The 22,802-nt window shown below is 39.2% G+C and overlaps 1 protein-coding gene across 7 annotated transcripts in view; it reads right to left on the bottom strand.

Annotated features, from left to right (window-relative positions):
- Positions 1–22,802, bottom strand: part of ARHGEF9 (Cdc42 guanine nucleotide exchange factor 9) — a 330,612-nt gene that overhangs the window by 32,965 nt on the left and 274,845 nt on the right. For all 7 annotated transcript variants that reach the window (XM_059678479.1, XM_059678480.1, XM_059678485.1 and 4 more), the window contains 2 exons: positions 16,851–17,094; positions 7,006–7,074 (listed from right to left, as the gene is read on the bottom strand). In XM_059678479.1, the coding sequence (XP_059534462.1) occupies positions 7,006–7,074; positions 16,851–17,094 (313 nt within the window). The remainder of the gene's footprint in view (positions 1–7,005; positions 7,075–16,850; positions 17,095–22,802) is intronic.

The raw sequence follows: 22,802 nt of genomic DNA, 5'->3' as shown, positions 1-22,802 counted from the left end.
AGTGCCCTCAGCTCAGCCTGCATCCTCTCACAATCTGGGACCTCTGGCTCCTAACTGCTCACCTGCCTGCCTGCCTGATCACTCCTAATTGCGCCCCCCTGCCAACCTGGTTGCCCTCAACTGCCCCCCACCAGCCTGGTTGCCCCCAACTGCCCTCTCCCGGCCTGGTTGCCCCTAACTGTCCCCCCTGCTGGCCTTGTTGCCCCTTACTGCCACCCCTGCTGGCCTGGTCACTCCCAACTGCCCCCCTCTGCCAGCCTGGTTGCCCCTAACTGTCCCCCGCCGGCCTGGTCACCCCTTACTGCCCCCCTGCCAGCCTGGTCACCCCAACTGCCCCCACCTGCTGGCCTGGTCACCTTCAACTGACCCCCCAGCTGGCCTGGTAACCCCACGCAGCCTGCTGTTCAGTCGTTTGGTCATCCCTCACTAACTCCCCTGCCCACCTTATCGCCCCATGCAGCCTGCTGTTTGGTTGTTACTGTGATGGTGTCCCAGACAATTTTCATATTCCTCTATTATTAGTATATAAGTCTTATATGCTAAGTGTCTGGTCTTCTGGTTGTCCATTCAACCAATCAAAGCAGAATATGCTAATGATATGCTAAGGCCACTCAACTGCTCTCCATGATGTGCACTGACCACAAGGGCACAGACAGTTGGCTGGTTGACCAGTTGCTATGATGTACATTGATCACCAGGGGCAGATGCTCCAACCGGTAAGTTAGCTTGCTGCTGTGGTCCGACCCATCAGGACTGAGCAAAACTGGGCCAGACATGCCCTGGAGCCCTCCCACTGTCCCTTCCCGGCTGGCCAACTTCCCGTATCCCTTCCCGGCCCCGATCATGTATTGGGTGGGGTCCCTTAGCCTGGCCTGCGCCCTCTCACAATCTGGGCTGAGGGACACCCCCCTGAGTGCATGGATTTTGTGCACCAGGCCTCTATTCATTTATAATAGATTTAAGCACACCACTGTATTAGATTAGTCTTAGACTATATACTTAACTTTTACTTGTGTGTGTGTATTCATATGTTTTCATGTTACTAATTAGTGTCCTTTTATTTCAGCTTGAAGAATTCTTTTCAGCATTTCTTGTAAGACAAGTCTAGTGGTGATGGACTTTGAGCTTGTTTGTTTGTTTGTTTGTTGTTGTTCTGGGACAGTCTATTTTATTTCTGAAGGACAAATTTTCTTGGTACAGTATTCTTAGTTGGCGTTTTTTTCTTTTAGCACTTTGAATATATAATCCCCAGTCTTTCCTTGCTGCTAGGTTTCTGCAGAGAAATCTGATAATAGCTTTATGTGGGTTCCCTTGTATGCAAGGATTTTTTTCCTCTTGATAATTTTAACCTTCTCCCTTTGTATCTGATTTTTGACAGCTGTATTATAATGTGTCTTGGAGGAGATCATTTTGGGTTGACATTGTTTGGAAATCAATAAGCCTCATGAACCTACTCAGAATTGGGAAGATCTCATCCATTATTTCTTTAAGTATATTTTATGCCCATTTCCCTTCATCTCCTCAACTTAAGGGACACCAATATTTTATAGACCGTTTCCCTTAATTTTATCCCACAATTTGCATAGGCTTATTTCACTCTTTATCATTCTTTTGTTTGTTTGTTTGGTTCTACTATGATTGCAAATGACCTGCCTTTGACTTCACAGATTCTTTCTTCTGCATGATCAACTCTGTTGATATTCCCTATTTAAATTTTCATTTCATTCATTGTATTCTTCAGCTCTATAATTTCTGTGTTTTTTTAAATTTTTTATTCTCTGCTAAAATATATTGTTTTGCTCATGAATTGTTTCCTTGAATGTATTGAATTGGCTCTCTGTGTTTTCTCAAATCTCACTGAGCTTCTTTAAAACAACTATTTTGAATTCTTTATTGGGTAAATTGCAGATCTCCATGTTTTGGGGGCTCCATATCTTTGGGGGTCAGTTTCTAGAAAATATTGTGTTTCTTTAGAGATGAAACATTTCCTTGATTTTCACATTCCTTGCAGTCTGGCATCACTGTCTTTACATTTAAAGAAGTAGTCATGCATTGTTTGGTGTGGCTCAGTTGATTGGGCATTGTCCCGTGCACTAAAAGGTTGCCAGGTTGATTCCCAGTGAGAGCACATGCCAGGATAGTGGGTTTGATCCCACTAAGGGGCAGTCAGGAGGCAGCTGATCAATGTTTCACCCTTGCATCAATGTTTATTTCTTTTTCCCTCTCCCTCTCGCTCTAAAAATAAAATCAATAAAAATATTGTTTAAATAAGGAAAAAGAAGTAATGACCTCCCTCAGTCTTTATTGACTGGATTCGTCTATGCATCCAATAATGGATTTTATTTTTCTCCAGCAGTGATCTGGAGCTTCTCTGATGGACTCCTAGACTCAAAAAAGAAAAATCACTCTCATCTGTGGGTCTTTGACAAAATCAGTGTTCTTTAGGGGGAGAACAGAAGCAAACTATTCTGCCATTTTAATGACATTCTCTGTCCGATTTCAAAGGTGATGTCAGAAATATGAGGGTACGGGATGCCAATAAACAATATGGACATATTAGGGAGGGAATGTTGGGAGTGCTCATTTTAAATTTTTAATTAAATTTCTTTTTTATTTTGAGATCATTATAAATTTGCATGTAGTTGTAGAGAAAATAGAGAGGTATGCTTTGTACCCTTTATTCAGTTTCTCTAATAACATTTTGCAAAACTATTCTACATAATAAAAGCCTAATATGCTAAGTGTCCAGTCATCCGGTCATCTGTTCAACCAATCAAAGTGTAATATGCTATTGATATGCTAAGGCTGCTTAACTGCTTGCTATGGCATGCACTGAATACCAGGGGGCAGATGATCCGACCAGTAGGTTAGCTTGCTGCTGAGGTCCAGCAGATCAGAACTGAGTTAGATAGGCCAGACACACCTTGGAGCCCTCCTGCAGTCCTCCCCAGCTGGCCAACCTCCTGCATCCTTCCCTGGCCCTGATTGTTCACCGGTGAAGTCCCTCGGCCAGGCCTGCACCCTCTCACAATCCAGGACTCTTTGGGGGGATGTCAGAGAGCCGGTTTCAGCCCTATCCTGCAGGCCAGGCCGAGGGACCCCACTGGTGCACATGTGCACCAGGCCTCTAGTAGTACAATAACATAGCCAAGATATTACCATTTTTATAGAACATGGTCAAGAGACAGAACATTTCTATCATCACAAGGATCACTCTTGCTACTCTTTTGTAACTACACTCATTTCTCTCCTGACCCCACCCCTTTATTATTCCCTGGCAACCACTAATCTATTCCCCATTTATAAATTACATTAAAACATTGTATAAATGGAGTCATACAATACGCAACCATTAGCAATTGGCTTTTCTCACTTACTAGTAGCATAATTCCTTTGAGATTCACCTAAGTTGTAGCATGTACTTGTATCTGGCTCCTTTTTACTGATGACTAATATTTCATGGTATGAATGTACCATAGCTTGCTTAATTTTCACCCAATGAAGGACATCTGAATTGTTTCTAGCTTGGGCTATGATGAACAAAGCTTCTATGAACATTTGATTTATGTGGAAATAAGTCTTGAATTCTCTGTAATAAATGCTCAAGAGTGTAATTGCTGGCTCATATGGTAATTGTATGTTTCATGTCTTAAAGTGCCAAACTATTTTCCAGAGTGGCTGTACCATTATATATTCTCACCAGCAAGGTATAAATGGCTCAATTTTTCCGCATCTTTGCCAGCATTTCATGGTGTTACTATTTTTTATTTCTGCATTTCTAATAGATATGTAGTAATATCTCATTATGGTTTTAATTCACATTTCTCCAATAGTTAATGATATTGAACATTGTTTAATTTTTAAATGGTATCCATATATCCTCTTTAGTGAAATATGTTTATATATTGCCTATTTTCTAATTGGAATAGGTAGTTTTTTAATGTTGAGTTTTGAGAGTTCTTTATATATTCTAGATACTAGTGTTTCATCAGATATGTAGTTTGCAGATATTTTTTCCTAGCCTGTAACTTGTTTTTTCATCCTTTTCACATGGTCTGTCACAGAGAAAATTTTTCTATTTTGACGAGTGTATTTGATCAATTTTTTAGTTTGTAATTCAAGATTTTGGTGTCAAGTCTAAGAACTTCTCTGTATAGCCCTAGATACGCAGAGAAGATTTTCTCCTATCAATCCTAAAATTTTATAGTTTTAAATTTAAGTGCATTATCAATTTTGAGTTAATTTTTATAGGGTGCAAGTTTAGTTTGAAGCTCTTCTTTTAATTTTTGCCATATGGAATTTCAATTATTTCAGCACCATTTATTGAAAAGGCTATCCTTCCTCCAGTGAATTGCTTTAGCACTTCTGTCAACATTCAGTGATGTAAATTTGTGTAGGTCTATTTCTGTGTTCTCTATTATGTTCAACTGAGCTAACATCTCTATCCCTATGCCAACACTACACTGTTATGGTTACTATAGATATATAAATTAGTGTTGAAATCAGGAGAGACTGATTACTCCAACTTTTTTCTTACTTTTCAAGATTATTTTAGTTATTATAGTGTACTCATTTGATTCGCAACTGGTCCCAAAACCTCTGAAGTTCAGGGCTATACTCAGGGCCCTAGGGAGTTCTATAATGACAGACTGAAATAGTCTGATGGATCAGGAAGTAGCATACAACTCTTAAGAAGTTAAAACCGGGGCAGTATGAAAGACAAATGTAAAATGAAAAGGCTTTCCTTAGAGCTAGGCTTTCCTCCAGAGCAGTTGACTGAGTTGATAAAGTCCCATGTCATTACAGATGGGGTTGCAAAGGGAAACTAGAATAATTACCTATCCAATTACATTACATTAGAGAAATCTTAACAATTCTTTCACATCACTTTTAGGAAGGGTTCATTGGAACGGTAAGGAAGCTAGATTTCATTGGTATCTATAAGGACTCCCTTGCTCTTCCCATGTATATTATGTAACTAATATTACTAAGTTTGACAAATACTTCCACATGTATAGTACCTTTGAGTCACAAAATATATGAGTCACCACAGCCCTGGACTAGAAGAGTCTTGAAGACTAGAAGTAGAAATAAGAGAAGTGATTTGTGTAGGAATTCTGGGATATTTGAAACTAGATACGTTTCTTTGAAGTCTTTAAGATTGCTATTACAGGTAGAAAGCTGTTCAGGTGAACCAGTGTTTAGATATTGGGACACAAGAGAGGACCTGAAGGGTGTAGGTTGAGACTAGACAGGTGGGTAAGAAAACTAACACAAAAGCTTGGTATGACTGAGCAGGACTGTTTTCTGGTTGCTTGATTTGCAGATTTTCCTAAGCTTTAAGGATTATCAGTCACAAAACCAGCCAGTCTCAGATAAGCTTCAGGGAACCTGGGCTAAGGTAATGGGGTACCATCCCATCACAAATGTCAGTATGGTGAGGACAATGAAGGAAATCAGAGTGAGAGAAGCTCAGGAACTAAGAACCTACAGGAGACAGATGCAGGCTACTAGGACAGTAGCCCCTTTGTAGCCTGAGGACTTTCCACCTGCCTAGTGCTCTTTTCTGTTCATATCTCCATCTAAAGAAGGGGCATATTCCCTCACAGGATTCTCCTATTCATACAGATCATATCTTTACTTACAGTAACTCCAGATTGCTTTCTAATATTATACCTCACTTTTCATCCCCAAGAGGTTAGGAGTGGTTGCCTTTAATTCTTTATCTAAAGAGAATCACATTTGCATGATGAGGGAAAGAGGGTCTCCCAAGGGCAAAAGGCAATAAGCAGTTAAAGGGACTGCCATGTCTAGATAGAGGGGCTCCAACTAGGTACACTGCTTAATTGGAAATCAGATATACACAGGTACCCAGCTTACTCAATGAAAAACAGTGTCATTAGGAGTAATTAGGGGTGCTTTCTGTGACTGCTGGAATTTTAGGCAACTTGAATCTGATCATTTTCTACGGTGACTCATTCTGAGCAATAGTCCACTGAGAAAGCAGAAGGAGTGACCTGGGGAAACTGAGGTCTAAGATTGCCCACCCCTGGGGACAATAACAGTGGTTATCAGTAACAGAAACATTTGTTGGTAATTGAGGTGAGACAAAAAAGTCAGCTGTTCTTCCTCAAAATGGAAAATCATCAGACCCCTTAGGTGGAGAAGAGAGAGCGGGGGACTTATAGTCAAGCTGACTTATGTTCAGAGTCACTTAACCCAGAAGAGCCTCAGTTTCCTCATCTACAAAACAGGGCAAACAATGCCTACCTTATCAGGGGTGCCATAAAGATGAAATGAAAGAAATTATGTAAAATGACTGGGATTGAATAGACTCTCAAATAAACAGAGGGTAGGGTAGTTCTTTTCTTTTGTTTATCTAAGCATTTTAATTTTGTCTAGTTCATAAAAATGAGAAAATAGGGCTTCATTTCATATTCAAATTTATTTTCAATATATTTTTCTTTTGTAAATACTTTATAGTTCAGAGAAAGAGACAATGAATATCTGAATCTTCTAGATTCAGTTTGAAGTTCTTCATTCTGATTTGGGATTCTTGATTTACCAAATATCTCCAAAACAATGAAAGAAAATTCTGCACATTTCCCTTACACTTATAAATAAATCCTACACATTTTCTATTGCCCAGCCATCTCTAAATTGTTAGTAAAGTTTAATTTCTCGCTCTCTCTCTTTATTTAAGTAAAAATAAACATAAAAAGAGGCTCTATTTTTTTTCCTGTATTCGATGAGCTATCTCTGGACATAAGTACCTTATACTATTCATTCCTCAGACTTAAACCTTTAAGAACATTTTCTATGTACAGGGACACATAGGAATCCAGAAACTTTCCACCACTCCCCAAGTGAACTTCTACATGGAAAAAAGCCTAGGAATATGAAAACACATAGCCTATGGATTTCCATTCTCACAAAGAGAGTGAATGGTGGTGTGGGGGTGGGATAGGGTGGGGTAGGAGGAGTGTTGGTAAAAGGCAGCTTTACCTTTTTGTTTAGAGACTTTTCTCACAGTCATTGCAGCCTGCCTCTTCTGATTTTCAGAAATTTCAAAGCCTAGAAAAAGAAGAACACATTATTTTGTTAAAGAAACATTGACCTTTCTTAAATGTAAAAGTTAGTATGTTCCTGGAAGAGTAATTTTGGCAAGACATATAAAAAGTCTTTATTTTAAAATTTTACTTATTGATTTGAGAGAGAGAGGAAGAAAGAGAGATACAGAAAGAGAAACACTGATTTCTTGTTCCACTTATTTATGCATTCATTGGTTGATTCTTATATGTGCCTTGACTGGGGATCGAACCAGCAACCCTGGCATATTGGGACAACACTCTGACCAACTGAGCTCCCCGACCAGGGCCTCAAAAGTCAACAAGGTATCACCATATGAGTCTGATTTCACTTTTTTTGCGTGTTTATATCAAGTTTTTCCAGCACCATTTTTAAAGAAACCATCCTTTCCTAACTTTGTAGTCTTGGCACATTTGTTGAAGATATGTTGACTTATATGTGTACATTTATTTCTGGGATTTCTATCTTAGTTCCTTGGTTTATATGTCTGTCTTTATGGCAGTACCATACTGTTTTTTAAAAAAATATTTTTATTGATTTTTAGAGGGAGAGGAAGAGAAAGGGAGAAAGAGGAACATGGATGTGAGAGCAGAACATCAATCATCTTCATCCTGCACCTTCTGCCCTCCCCACAGGGGAATGAGCCTATAACCCCTGCATGTGCCCTGACTGGGAATCAATCTTTTGTTGCATAGGACGATGCCCAAACAACTGAGCCACACCAGCCAGGGCAGTACCATACTATTTTGATTACTGTAGCTTTGGCATATATTTTGAATCAGGAAGTGTGATGCCTTCAGCTCTGTTCTCTCTTAGCTATTACGGGCCTTTTTGGTTTCTACATGAATTTTAGGAGTTTTTTCTATTTCTACAAAAAATATTATTGGACCTAGAGGATGTTATGCTAAGTCAGACAGAGAAAGACAATTACCATATGATTTCATTTATATGTGAAATCTAAAGAGCAAAATAAACAAACAAATAAAATAGAAACAGACTAATATAGAGAACAGACTGATGGTTGCCAGAGGGAAGGGGGTTTGGGGGCTGGGTGAAAAGCTGAAGGAATTAAAAAGTACAAATTGATAGTCACAAAATAGTCATGGGGTTGTAAAGTACAACATAGGGAATATAGTCAATAATACTGTAATAATTATGTACAGTCCCATATGGGTACTTGAAATATTGGGGGGATCACTTTGTAAGTTATATAAATGTCTAACTGCTATGCTATAAACCTGAAACTATATATATAAGCCTAAGCAATCAGATGACCTGCCAGTAGCTATGAGATGCACTGACCACCAGGGGGCAGATGCTCAACCCAGGAGCTGCCCCATGGTGGTCAGTGCATTCCCACAGCAGGAGTGCAGCTCAGCTAACAGACGGGTGCCAGACACCAGGCTTGGGCTCACAGCTGGCTGGCGAGCACAGCTGTGGCTGCAGGAGCCCTTCCCGCAGACACTCCCCCTGTGCACCACCATCTAGACTGGGACAGGGGTTGGGACTGGCATCTGGATTGACTGGGCATGAGCCTATGGCTGCTTCTCTAGTGCCACGGGAGGTGCAAGGAGTGAGGCTGCCATGACGAGCATAATACCCATAATACCTAGGACAGGCGCGCAAAAGACCACAGACGAGTGGTAGTGAGCCTACTGAGCAGCAGTGGTGGCAGGCCCAGCGGGGCAGGATGAGCTGGAGCAGGGCAGCACTGGGGCTCCTCCCAGGCCACCTGCCACTTTGTGCACTACTTCCTGTTGTGCTGGATCTACAGGTTGGAGCCCAATGAGCTGGCGGGTAAGGCTGGATTGCAGCAGCACAAAGGTCCACTGATTCCTGCAGGCCAGGCCGAGGGACCCCACCGGTGCACAAATCCATGCACCGGGCCTCTAATATAAAATAATATTGAACTTAAACTGTAATTGAAAAATTTAAAAAAGTCATTGGCATTTTAATAGGTTCACATTGAATCTATAGATAGCTTTGAGAAGAACAGACATTTTAACAATATGAAGTCTTCCAATATGTGAACACAGAAAGGTCTTTCTATTTATTTTTGTCTTTAATTTCTTTCAGCAATATTTTGTAGTTTTAAGTGTAGAAATCTTTCATCTCCTTGGTTAAGTTTATTCCTAACTCTTGCATTCATTTTTATGTGATTGTAAGTAGATTGTTTACTAATTTTCTTTTCAGGTAGTTTGTTGTTAGTGTATATAAACACAACTGAATTTTGTATGTTGATTTTGTATCCTACACATTTAATAACTTCATTTATTAGTTGTAAGAGCTTTTTGTGGAGTTTTTAGGATTTTCTATATGTAAAATTACATCATATGCAGACAGAAATAATTTTACTTCTTCTTTTCTGATTTGGATGCCTTTTGTTTTCATGCCTAATTACTTTTTATAAAACTGCCACTGCTATGCTGAATAGAAGTGGTAAAAGTGGGCATCCTTGTCTTGTTCCTAATCTTAGAGAAAAGGCTTTCAGTTTCCCCCCTTTGAGTACGATGTTAGTTATGGGCTTTTCATACATGGCCTTTATTATGTTGAGGTAATAAAGGCCATGTATTCTACACTTAGTTTGTTGAGAATTTTATATCATGCAAGAGTGATGATTTTTCTCTATCCAAAGCAATTTAATAATTCAATGTGATCCTATCAAAACTCCAATGGCATTTTTATCGAAATAGAAAGACCACATGGGGAACCACAAAAGACCCATAATATCTAAAACAAAATTGAGAGAGAAGAACAAATATGGAGGCATCATACTTCTTAGTTCAAAATATATTCAAAGCTACAGTAATTACAGACAGACAGGTAAACAAATAGGATATGATAGTCCAGAAATAAACTCATATATATATATATATATATATATATATATATATATATATATAGTCAATATATCTTTGACAAAGTTGCCAACAATACAAAATGGGGAAAGGATCCTTTTCTCAAAAAATGGTGCTCAAAAAACTCGGTGGATATCCACATGCAAAAGAATGAAACTGATCTCCTACCTTCCACCATACATGAAAATCAATTCAAAGTGGACTGAAGACTTAAATGTATAACCTAAAACTTGAAAAGTCCTAGAAGAAAACAGGGAAAAAGCTTGGCATTGGTCTTGGCCATGATTTCTTGAAAATTACACCAAAAACATAGGCAACAAAGCAAAGCAGAAAAGTAAGACTACATCAAACTAAAATACTTCTGCATAGCAAAGACACAACAGAATGAATAGGCAATCTATGGAATGGAAGAAAATATATTTGCAAACTATATACCTGATAATGGGTTAATTTCCAAATATAAGGCACTTCTATGTGGAATACTCAATCGCAAAAACAAAAACAAAAACAAAAATTCCCACAAATAACTAGATTTTAAAAATGGGCACAGGACTTATATAGACATGTCTTCAAAGAAGACATATAAATGGCCAACAAGTATATGAAAAGATTCTCAACATTTCTAATCTTTAGGAAATTCAAGTCTAAACCATAAGAAATCACCTCACTCCTGTTTGGATAGCTATTATCAAAGAAACAAAAGATAAGTATTGGCAAGGATGTGGAGATACTGGAACCATAGTACACTGTTCAGAATTAAAACGCTTCAGCCACTATGGAGAATAGTAAGGAGGTTCTTCATAAAATTAAAAATAGAACTATCATATGATTAGCAACCCCACTTCTAGATATATATCCAAAATAGCTACAATCGGGATCTTGAAGAGATATCTGTACTCTCATGTTGATTGCAGCAATATTCCCAATAGCCAAGATATAGAAACAAACTAAACATCCATTAATAAATAAATGGATTAAGAAACATGGTATATACATACAGTATAATACTACTCAGCTCTAAAAAGGAAGAAAATTCTGCCATATGTGACAATATAGATAAATCTGTAGGATATTATGGTAAGTGAAATATGGCAGTCACAGAAGGACTAACATGGCATGATTTTTCATATTAGGTATACAAATTAAATATGAGGTCAAACTTAGAAATGCACTGAATAAAATGGTGATTCTAAGAGGCTGGCTATTGGGGAAATGAGGAGTTGATGTTGAATATGTATAAAGTTCCCTTTATATAAGATATGAATAAGTTTCAGAGATTTGCTATACAATACTGGTTGTGGAGTTTATGTTACTATATCATGCACTTAAAAATTTTTAAGAACATAGAGTTCATGGTAGTTGTTATTACCACTTAAAAAAAAAAAAAGCAGTGCTGAGGTCTCCCCCCTCTGAGAGATAAGAAATTCTGCCTCACAACTTTAGTCCATGTACTTGGAGTTCAATCCTTCTCATGAAATTCCTGTCTATAGATGAGAGCTTTGGCCTATGTCCATAAGTTCAAGCCTGCCCATGATCTGTCATTCCTGACAGCCTGCCCTACAATTTTGGAGTTGCTCAGCCAGGATTCACAATCACATAAGGTAATTCCTTATAAAAATATCTTAATAATCTCCTATTGGTTATGCTTCTCTGATTGAACCCTGACATAAAGAGTTATAGTAAGAATTTATATTTTTCACCTGTAGAGTTATTTATGATTAATTAAGTTTTATAAAAGCAAGTTACAGAGTAATATGTATAATTTTTTGTAAATAAAAATTTAAAAGTCAGATGTGCATAGATGTTTACATGAGCAGTAGAGGCCCAGTGCATGAAATTCGTGCATGGGGGGGGGGTGTCCCTCAGCCCAGCCTGCACCCTCTCCAATCTGGGACTCCTCGGTGGGATCGGGCCTAAACAGGCAGTCGGACATCCCTCTCACAATCCAGGACTGCTGGCTCCCAACTGCTCGCCTGCCTGCCTACCTGATTGCCCCTAACTGCTTCTGCCTGCCAGCCTGATCACCCCCTAACTGCTCCCCTGCTGGCCTGATTAACACCTAACTGCTTCCCTGCAGGCCTGATTGCCCCTAACTGCCCTCCCCTGCTGGCCTGGTCCCCCCTAACTGCCCTCCCCTGCAGGCCTGGTTGCTCCCAACTGCCCTCCCCTGCAGGCCCGGTCAGCCCTAACTGCCATCCCCTGCCAACCTGGTTGTCCCTAACTGCTCTCCCTTGCTGGCCTGGTTGCCCCCAACTTCCCTCCCCTGCAGGCCTGGGTCCCTCCCAACTGCCCTCCCCTGCTGGCCATCTTATGGCGGCCATCTTGTGTCCACGTGGGGGCAGCCATCTTGTGTTTTGGAGTGATGGTCAATTTGTATATTACCTCTTTATTATATAGGATTGGATAAGTATGAAAAGATGTACACTAAATTAATAATGATTATCTCACACAGCATAGGAGTGATAGAGAAGAAAAAAATTATAGACTTCCTTTATTAGATATCTATAAGTTTTTAAATGGTTATTATGTCTATGTACGTATTTGATAATTAAAAAATAAAAATAATAAACATAAAAATTATGGTAAATCCATAAGAATAATGATTAAATGTTAAATGATTTAAGGAAATAATAATGATATAATTTTAAGTAAAAAATAATGATTTATGATTATATCTATTATCAGGGAGTGGTGGGGAGTAGGGAGTGAGAGAAAAAAACTATTGAGCCATGCTAATTTTTAAATTTATCATAGAAAAATAGAAAAATATACTAAAATGTTTATAAAAGTTAGCTCTGTATGTTCATGTCTAGTTTTTAGTTTCTTTTTTAAAATTAATTATTTTATTATTATTATTTGGTCTACAAATGAAAGTCTACAATTAAAGTAATCCTGTATAATAAAAGGCCAGGGACCATAAGCATAACGACCGGAATGACCACTCAACCACTTGCCATGAGGTGCATTGATCCCATCTCGGTCCCTCCCCTCCCCCACCTCCTCACCTCCCTACCCTCACCTGCAGGTGAACTGGGAAGCTAGTGGGTGGTGGCAGGGCAGGGCGGGACTGGGGACTGGAGAGAAGGCAGAACAGCTGACCTCTTGGTCCCTCCCCCCAGCCTGCAGGATCCGATGGATCGGCCATGGTGAATGGGGGAACCAGGGTGGGTGGCGGGAGGACTGGGCTGGCTGTCAGGCATTGGGATCCCCAGCTCATCCCTGGCTTCTAGGGGGCTCAGGCCAGTGGGAAAGCGGGCACCGGTGACTTCGCCTCCATGAGCATGTGCTGGGCCAGCTGCTGATGGAATGCGCTGCCCACTTGGGGCCGCTCATGCGGGTGCCACCACTGCTGCTGCTGCTGCTGCTGCTGCCACTGCTGCTGGGGCTTGCAGTGCTGACAAAAGCTGGGGGTGTACCCACGACCCACCCGCCCCAGCATTGGAGGCAGCCTGGGACTGGCGAACGGGCAGAAGATGGTCCTGATTGCAGGCTAGGCCTAGGGACTCTACCACAACAATTTTGTGCTCTGGGCCTCTAGTTTAGTTATAATCAGAAAAACAAACAAACATTTACTCTTTAAAAGACAAACACTGGTCTGCCAGGATTGAACTTCTGTAAGCTTTTCTATTAGAGGCAGATTCTCAAAGTTATAGGTCATTAGGACATTGTGCATGAGGCATTATGTTTGAACCATAGAGAATGGAGGGGATATTCAAGTTGATCTAGGGGCTTCAGAAAGCACACTAAGAAAATTCCTTTAATATCCCTAACAACCTATGCAATGTCAAAGGCTGCTACTGCTGCCATTGGGAGAAGAAACCAGTAGCATTTCTGTACCACTCCACATCATGCCTCAAATCAGTGCCCACAAGCTAAAAGCAATTTGACACCAATGGGACTCAAAGTGAATTATCAGTATGCATTTTAACTAAGACTTGAGAAGACCAAGATAAGACTAAGTAGTGTTTTTCTAATTATATTACCTTGCTTTTGGAGCATTTCAATTCCCTACACTTAAGGATAGGAGAATCCAATTGTACCAGAACTCAGTGGGTAGGCTCTTTTTTCTAGAGGCAGTTTCTACAAACTTGAGTGTAAAAGTATTTTAAAGTACAATTCTACTCCCATTTGGAGTGGTGAAAAAACAAAAACTATTTTTCAGGGAATTACAAAGCCTGGATTTTTATATTTTTATATTAGAAATGTATGACTATGGGCAAGAGACCTGATAGTACTTTGTAAACCACACAACTACTTCCAATGGAGCTTAAATCTCATTTGGGAAGCAGAATAAAAAATATCTCTCCCAGCTATACCATTTGTGGAAAAGGGGAACAATCTCTCATACAAAAGAGTATGGTTTAGTGTGAATGGAAATCATGCAAGTGGTTATGATTTAAGAACCTATTTATTAATTTATTTCAAAATATTTTCATACAGAAGGTATGATATATACATTTACATTAATTGTAATCTATATTCTATGAGCATTTAAAGTGCCCTAATCAGGAATGTACACTCAAGAAGTGATGTTTAGCAATATTAAACACTCAGAAATCTTTCCTATCGAGGCCACTACTACCAGGCATTTAGTCACCTTATGCATGAAGCCTAATTAGCCTAACAAATGTTAAAAATGAACGTTCATCCCTAGCTGGTGCATCTTAGTTGGTTGAGTGTCATCCCATGCACCAAAAGGTCACTGGTTCAATTTCCGGTCAGGGCACATGCCAGGGTTGCAGGCTTGATCCTCAGTAGGGGGTGTGCAGGAAGCAGCCAATCGTTTTTTATCTCTTACATTAAAGTTTTTCTCTCTCCCTCTCCCTGCCTCCCTGTCTAAAAATCAATAAAAACATATCTTTTTAAAAATGAACTTTGCCCATCAGCAGATGAATGGATTAGAAAAGTGTGGTACATCTACACAATGGAATACTATGCTGCTGTAAAAAAGAAGTAATTCTTACCATTTGCAACAGCAAGCATGGAACTGGAGAGCATTATGCTAAGTGAAATAAGCCAGTCAATGAAAGAAAAATACCACATGATCTCACTCATTTATGGATAATTAAGACCATTATAAACTGATGAACAAAAATAGATATATTCCTAGAAGTGGGATCTTACCATTTGCAACAGTATGGATGGAACTGGAGAGCATTATGCTAAGTAAAATAAGCCAGTCAATGAAGGAAAAATACCACATGATGTCACTCATTTCTGGATAATAAAGACCATTATAAACTTATGAACAAAATAGATATAGAGGCAGAGGTGCCTCGAACAGACTGTCAAACTACAGCAGGAAGGCCGGGGAGGGTGGGAGGGCAGGAAGGGGGTGGGTAAGAGATCAACCAAAGGACTTGTATGCATGCATATTAGCATAACCAATGGACACAAGACACTGGGGGGTAGGGGAGGCCAGGGGAAGGTCAAGGGGAGAAAAAAAAGGAGACATATGTAATACTCTTTGTAATACTTTAAGCAATAAAACAAAATTTAAAAAAATAAAAATAAAAATGAACTTTCATTGGGAAAGTGCATGTTATACAAGATGTGCAGTGGCCACAAATGTCTTACAGGCACCTTAGCCCTCACAAAGACTGGGTATAAGAATTTAGTAAGTCCTTTAGCCTATGCCTTTCAGAAGGAAGCCTAAAGCTTAAAATTGAAAACAGATGCTATGACTTGACCTTCATGAAAGGATTCTGTCATCAGACTCTTGCTAGAAAGTTAGCTGAATCCTGTCACTATATTACCAAATCTGCCTTGACTAACCTTTCACAGAAGATTCCATCATGTATCTAAGATTAGAATTGAGACTGCATTGAGATTACAGAATAGGTGGTGTAACTACTTTCATGTTGTTTTGCTGATAAATATCTGTATGTTTGAAAGAATTGAGTCAGAGGTTTGCTTTCCATGTAATAGTTTTATCTAGTAATGAGACTGTAGAGGAAGCTGACCTGTAACTCACTTAACCCTAACTAAGGGAAACTACTGGTATCTACCAAAAAGCACCTAATGGTAGGGAACCAACAAAGTTGATTAAGTCAGCTTGCAATATAATCTTCCTTCTGCCTCTAGAGAAATGAAAACTATTTCCAATCCTCTATGTTCTTAATAACCTGCCGGGGTCCAACCCCAGCAGGTCCAGGGGTTCCCAAAGGCATAGACAGAGTCAGCGAAGAAGGAAGGACATGGAGACAGCGTTCAGTTGATCAGCAGCCTAGCCAGGATCTCCAGCCAAGTTCTGGTCTCGATCTCCAGAGAGGTTCTGCTTAGGATCTCCAGCCAGGTTCTGTACAGGTTCTCCAGCCAGGTTCAGTGACCAGGTTCTAGTCAGGTTCTCTTGCCAATTTCTGTAGTCAGGTTCAATCCAGGATCTTTTGCCATGTTCTCTCCAGCGAAGTCCTTCTGTCTCTAGAGAACGTTCTGTGTAGGTTCTGTGCCTAGGTTCGGTCTCTCTTGGTCCTGTCTTCTAAGTCCTGTCTCCTAAGTTCTGTGTTCTAAGTTCTGTGTTCTAAATTCTGTCTTGTTACATCTGTATTTATACCAGTTGATTCAATCCTATCAATCTCTATTACAAAGGTTAGAGCGTTTCTTATCTCCATTCCAGGGAGTAAAGATTATGTAGCTTAAGCATGCTTGTTCATAGTTAAAGTGATTAATTACCCGCCTGGCACTTAATTGAGGGGTTTTATTCCCTCCCTAACTTCAGGGGAAAATCCCTACCTGGGGATTCAACCTTTCTCGGAGAGGTGACCTTGGTTAAAACACAGCGCCAAGAAGGTGAGCAAACATATTAAGAACCGTATGCCATATATGCCAGGTCCCTTGAAACAGCAAGGATGGACCGGCTCCCAGCAATAACCATATTCATTTTTCTCTTCTGAAGTCACTTACCAATTTTTTCATCTTCCTGTACCATTTTCCTCTCTTCTCTGAAAGCCCTGAGCCAGCGTATCTTCTCCTCCAGCTTCTTGGCAAAGAAGAGGTGAACCTCCTCAGTCTCCTTGTTGTGAAGTTTAAAGGCATTCTTCATGCTGACATTAAAGTCATCATCTCTGCCATCTTCAATGTCTACTACCTCATATTTATCCATGTCAATGCGGCCTTTGTAGTATAGGATGTCTCTCCGAATCAGGTCCTAGGTGGGAAGAAGAGAAGACTTTGTTAAAGGTATGTAGAGAGTGGGTACCAAGAGAGTTGGCACATAGGCACATCAGAATGCTAATACTGCCAATGGGAGGTGTTTTGGTCTAAATTTGGGCACATTATCTTAGTGTTGTGGGGATTTTTAGAGAAGGCCTAGTATGGAAGGAAAAATGGGGATAAAAATTAATAAAGAACTTCATATATTGACATGAATGAGTCTTACAAATCTTACTGTCTGAGAAAAATAGAAGTACATAGTACATAAATAGTATATTGCTTATCTGTTATTAACATAGTTGTTTTGCTCTTGAGTGCACAGAATTAGATTAATCCTAACTCAATCTATGAGACACTCATCATTAGTCTATGAATAGTGCTCTTATTTCTATATTTATTTAGTTAATTACTTTTTTAATATTTTCATTGATTGTTAGAGAGAGAGGAAAGAAGAGGGAGAGAGAGAGAAACCTTGACGTGAGAGGGAAACATACATCGGCTGTCTCCTGCATACCCCCTACTGGGGATTAAGTTCGCAACTCGGGCATGTGCCCTGACTTGGAATTGAACCAGCACAGTACAATGCCCAACCAGGTGAGCCACACTGGCCAAGGCTAATTAACTACTTTTAATAATGTATTACGTTTTGGTGAACCCATCACACAATCTAAAATCTATGACAAAGCAAACTCCATTTCAAATCCCATGCTCATCATTCCCTTAATTTCTATATAGTTTATCTCATCTATATTTATTTCACTTATATAAGGTTTAAAAACATACAAGTTGCCACATGTTTAAGGATACATACATATGTACAAAAACTATAAAAATACAACAACAATACATGAGAAATTCAGTACAATGATGAGAATGGGGAGAGGCAAGGAAGGAAGAGTAGGGAAAAAGCGGAAAAGGAGAGGAGAAAGACCATTTGTAAAAATATTTCTAAAATTGAATAGTAAGTACATGGGCGTGCATCATGATTTTCAAATCTTTTTGAATGTCAAATATTTCATAAGTTAAAAAGCAGAGAGACAGATGAAATAACCTGTGGGCCTATGGAATATAAAGTCTGATGAGGGTCTCTGAGTGGTCTTTCAGTGCCTTCTCTCAGCACTGTCCTAAGCTTCCCCTGAGAGCACACCTAATGCTGGGACATGTGGTGTGGCTGTGTCTGGTGAAAGAGGACCCCAGTGAGCCCTGTCCAGACAGATGTCCTCTATTAGTAGCAGGAGCCCTTTCTGGCCAATTATCCCTCCTGTTGGCCTATATTTGGACTTTTAGACAATTTGATAGAGTCAGAAATGCTCATTAACTTTTATTAATATGATATGGTTTGATTAAACTATTTCCATTCTACTGAATCACCTGACATGACTCATTTCTAAGCTGCAGGCTATCTGCCAAGGATTTGCCTTTGGCCATGGCCACATTCCCAATCCTAACTCTTCACACTGCATGGTAAACTGGGCTTTTTGGTAGGGCTGTGGAAGGCTGTCCTTAAGGATTTCCAACATAGCTCTGTCAATCTTGAAGCTTCAGGCTGGAAAATAGAGATCTTATTGAATTGCTTTGCAAAAAATAATCATCACATGGTACTTTTTCCTCCCATAATAATCATTCACATACATAAGCTGTGAGTACATTTGGGCTCTGATCTGTTGGGTGTCCCTGGCATCAAGTTCACAGGAGAAGAAGAGGTCATCTACAAAGAGTGGGCAAATGTTTCTCCAAGCCTCTTTCATAGCCTGGGTTCCTTTTATCATCAGGCTCAATCTGGCCAAAAGAATGGATTGGCTCCCATGTGCTGACTTCCACATCCTCAAGAACACTTTGTGGAAATATACATTAAAAGTGGGCTCTGTTAGGCTAACCTAACTACAAAAGCAGGAAAAGCTTAGAATGGATCAATATAATATAGTTTGATTTGTAAAGGCTTAAGACCTGCCTTAATACATAATACAACTACACATAGACCCAGTAATCCAGGTCTGGACCACACAGGTGGGTAACCACTATGCTAGAATAAGGCAGTCTCAAACTCCCTTTATTCCTAACTTCAGCCTACAGCTTCCTTTCTCTCTGAGTTGGTGTGTCATAATCATTGTCAACCTTCAAAACCTCTACTAGTTTCCACAAATGGAAAGGATGTACATCAAACATGTCAAATTCAAAGGCTAACACAGGCCAAATAAACAAGGTTTAAGTTTATGTGGGTTGCAAAAAAACCCACAAAAGCTACAAATTTTCATAGAAACATAGGTGTATTTCAATAGAGACATGCTGAATACAAAAGGCTGAAATAAATGAGTAATCATTGACAAAATAATAGAACATTTTAATAAAAAATAATATTTTTCTTGAACATTAACTTACCAGACACTGAATAACTGCACAAATTAATAAACATAATGCAAATAAACCTATTTTTCTTGTTTTCCGAAAGCGAAATATTTCCTGTTGCACACATCAAACAAGTCAGTCCAAGACTAATGATGTGGCAATTGGCTGCTAAAATATTAGCTGCTAGTGTTAGCGGAGAGAAATGGTGCACCAGCTCATGAGGGAAGTGAATGCAACACGATTATAGTAATCAGTCATTAGCGAATGTTGTAGTTCGTTATTAATAATTATGTATAACAGGATATTGTAAAAATTAAGTTACAAAATTTTTATTAAAACGTTTCTTACATATCGTTATATTGGCTAGGCCACAAAAATATTTGTTGTGGGCTGCGAGTTTGACATGCTTGATGTACATGATCTTAAAGCTAAATTAAAAGCATCAATTGAATCTCCTATTGTTTTTGTTTGGTTTGTTTTGTTTTGGAATTTAAAGATAACAAGCAACAATAGAGAATTCTGTTTCTGCGACAGGGGAACAGGGCTAGAGATATATGTCATTAAAATTAGGCCCAGCCGGCATGGTTCAGAGGTTGAGCATTGACCTATGAACCAGGAGTTCATGGTTAAATTCCTGGTCAGGACACATGCCTGGGTTGTGGGCTCGATCCCCAGTGTGGGGTGTGCAGGAGGCACCAGTCAATGATTCTCATCATTGATGTTTCTCTCTCTTCCTCTCCCTTCCTCTCTGAAATTAATAAAATATATATTTTTTAAAAATCACTTTCAAAAAAATAAAATTCCCCCTTTGCCTGCTCTTTCTGACTCCTCTGAGGGGTGAATATGAATTTTCAAGCACCAGATTAGTTATAAGGTCAAGTGTAAGGATGTGATAGGAATGAACCACTGATCAGAAAATCCAATTACAAAGGATAGTTATGACATAAAGCAGCATGAAACAATGGAGTGAGTTAGAGTCCAAAACCATGAGTTTAACCTACTGTGTAGTCTTGTGCAAGCCATATAACCTCTCTGAGCCTCAATTTCCTCATCTAAGAAATGAGGGGAGTCATCCTTACCTTGTAAAATGGTTGTAAAGCTCAAATCTAAACATGCAGTTACCAGGGCATGATGAAACCTACCCCTCTATTCTTTTAATTTTTTTAATTTTATCTTTATTGCTGAAAGTATTACAGATGTCCCCTTTGTTTTTCCCCCCATTGACCCCTTCCATTCCAAATCTTCTCCTCCCAGGCCTTCAGCACACTGTTGTTTGTGTGCATTGGCTATGCATATGTGCATATAAGATTCCAGGTTAATCACTCCCCAACCCTCACCCCTCCCTTCCCCCTGATATCCCTCAGTCTGTTCCATACTTCTGTGTCTCTAGAGTCTAGATCTATTTTGTTCATCAGATTTCACAAATGAGTGAGATCATGTGATACTTATTTTTCTCTAACTGGTTTATTTTGCTTATCATAATATTCTACCTGTCCCTCCATGCTGTCTCAAAGGGTAAGAGGTCCTTTTTTTACAGCTGCATAGTAATCTATGGAGCAAATGTACCACAGCTTTTTTATTCACTCCTACTGATGGACACTTGGGCTGCTTCCAAATCTAAGCTGTTGGAAGTTACACTGCTGTGAATATAGGAGTGCATATATTCTTTCTGATTGGTGTTTCTGCTTTCATAGGATATATTCCTAGAAGTGGGATCAATGGGTCAAATGGGAGTTCTAGTTTTAATTTTTTGAGGGAACTCCATACTGTTTTCCACTGTGGCTGCACCAGTCTGCATTCCCACCAGCAGTGTACTAGGGGTCCCTTTTCTCCATACCCTCAATAACATTTGCCATTGGTTGATTTGTTGATGATAGCCATTCTGACCGGTGTGAGGTGATAACTCATTGTCGTTTTAATTTTATCTCTTAGATGATTAGTGACTTTGAGAATTTTTTCGTATGTCTCGGCCTTCTGTATGTCTGCTTTGGAGAAGTATCTATTTAGGCCCTTTTCCCATTTCTTAATTTCATTGTATGACTTTCTTTTGTTAAGTTGTATAAGTTCCTTGTATATTTAGAAAATTAATCCTTATCAGATGTATCACTGCCAAATATGTTCTCCCATGTAACAGGGTCTCTTTTCATTTTTTTTTTTGATGGCTTTTGCTATGCAGAAGCCTTTTATTTTGATGTAGTCCCATTTGTTTATTTTCTCACCATTTATTGAAGAGAATATCTTTACAGCACTGTATGCCCTTGCCTCTTTTGTCAAATATTACTTGAGCATAATGGCTTGGGTCAATTCTGGGTTCTCTATTCTGTTCCATTAATCTATATGCCAGTTCCTGAGCCAGTACCAGTGAGTACAATGTTGTGAGTACAATGTTGTGAGTACAATGGCCTTGTAGTATAACTTGATATCTGGTATCGTGATTCCTCCAACTTTCTTCATCTATTTCAAGATAGCAGAAGGTATTTAGAGACCTTTTCTGGTTCCATATCATTTTTTGAGTGTTTGTTCTAGATCTGTGAAATATTCCATTGCTATTTTAATAGGGATTGCATTGAATCTATGCATTGCTTAAATTTATAAACACGGTATATTCTTCCACTTGCTTATAGCTTCCTATCTCTTTTTTCAAGGTCGTGTAGTTTTCGGAGGGTAGGTCATTTTATTTATTTATTTATTTATTTATTTATTTATTTATTTATTTATTTATTTATAAAATATTTCTTACTGCTTTCAGTGAGGAAGGGAGATGGTGAGAGAGAAAGAAACATCAATGATGAGAGAGAATCATTGGTTGGCTGTTTTCTGCATGCCCCACACTGGGGATTGAGCCTGCAACCTGGGCATGTGCCCTGAGCAGGAATCTAACCATGACTTCCTGGTTCATAGGTCAATGCTCAACTACTGAGCCATGCTGGACGGGCAGGAGGGCAGGTCTTTTAATTCCTTGATTACATTTATTCCTAAGCATCTTAATTTTTTTGTTTCAATGGTAAATGGGATTTTTAAATTTTTTCTTTCTGATAGTTCATTATTGGTGTATAAAAATGACATGGAAATCTGGGCGTTACTTTTGTATCCTGCTACATTGCCAAATTAATTTATTTAATCTAGTAGTTTTTAAAAAATATTTTATTGATTTTTTTACAGAGTGGAAGGGAGAGGGATAGAGAGTTAGAAACATCGATGAGAGAGAAACATCTATCAGCTGCCTCCTGCACAACCCCTACTGGGGATGTGCCTGCAACCAAGGTACATGTCCTTGACCGGAATCGAACCTGGGACCCTTGAGTCCGCAGGCTGACACTCTATCCACTGAGCCAAACCGGTTAGGGCTAGGTTTTT

This window comes from Myotis daubentonii, chromosome X (genome assembly GCF_963259705.1).
Source record: "Myotis daubentonii chromosome X, mMyoDau2.1, whole genome shotgun sequence".
NCBI lineage: Eukaryota > Metazoa > Chordata > Mammalia > Chiroptera > Vespertilionidae > Myotis > Myotis daubentonii.
The sequence above is the reverse complement of the archived record's forward strand: the minus strand, read 5'-3'. Positions and strand labels throughout refer to the sequence as shown.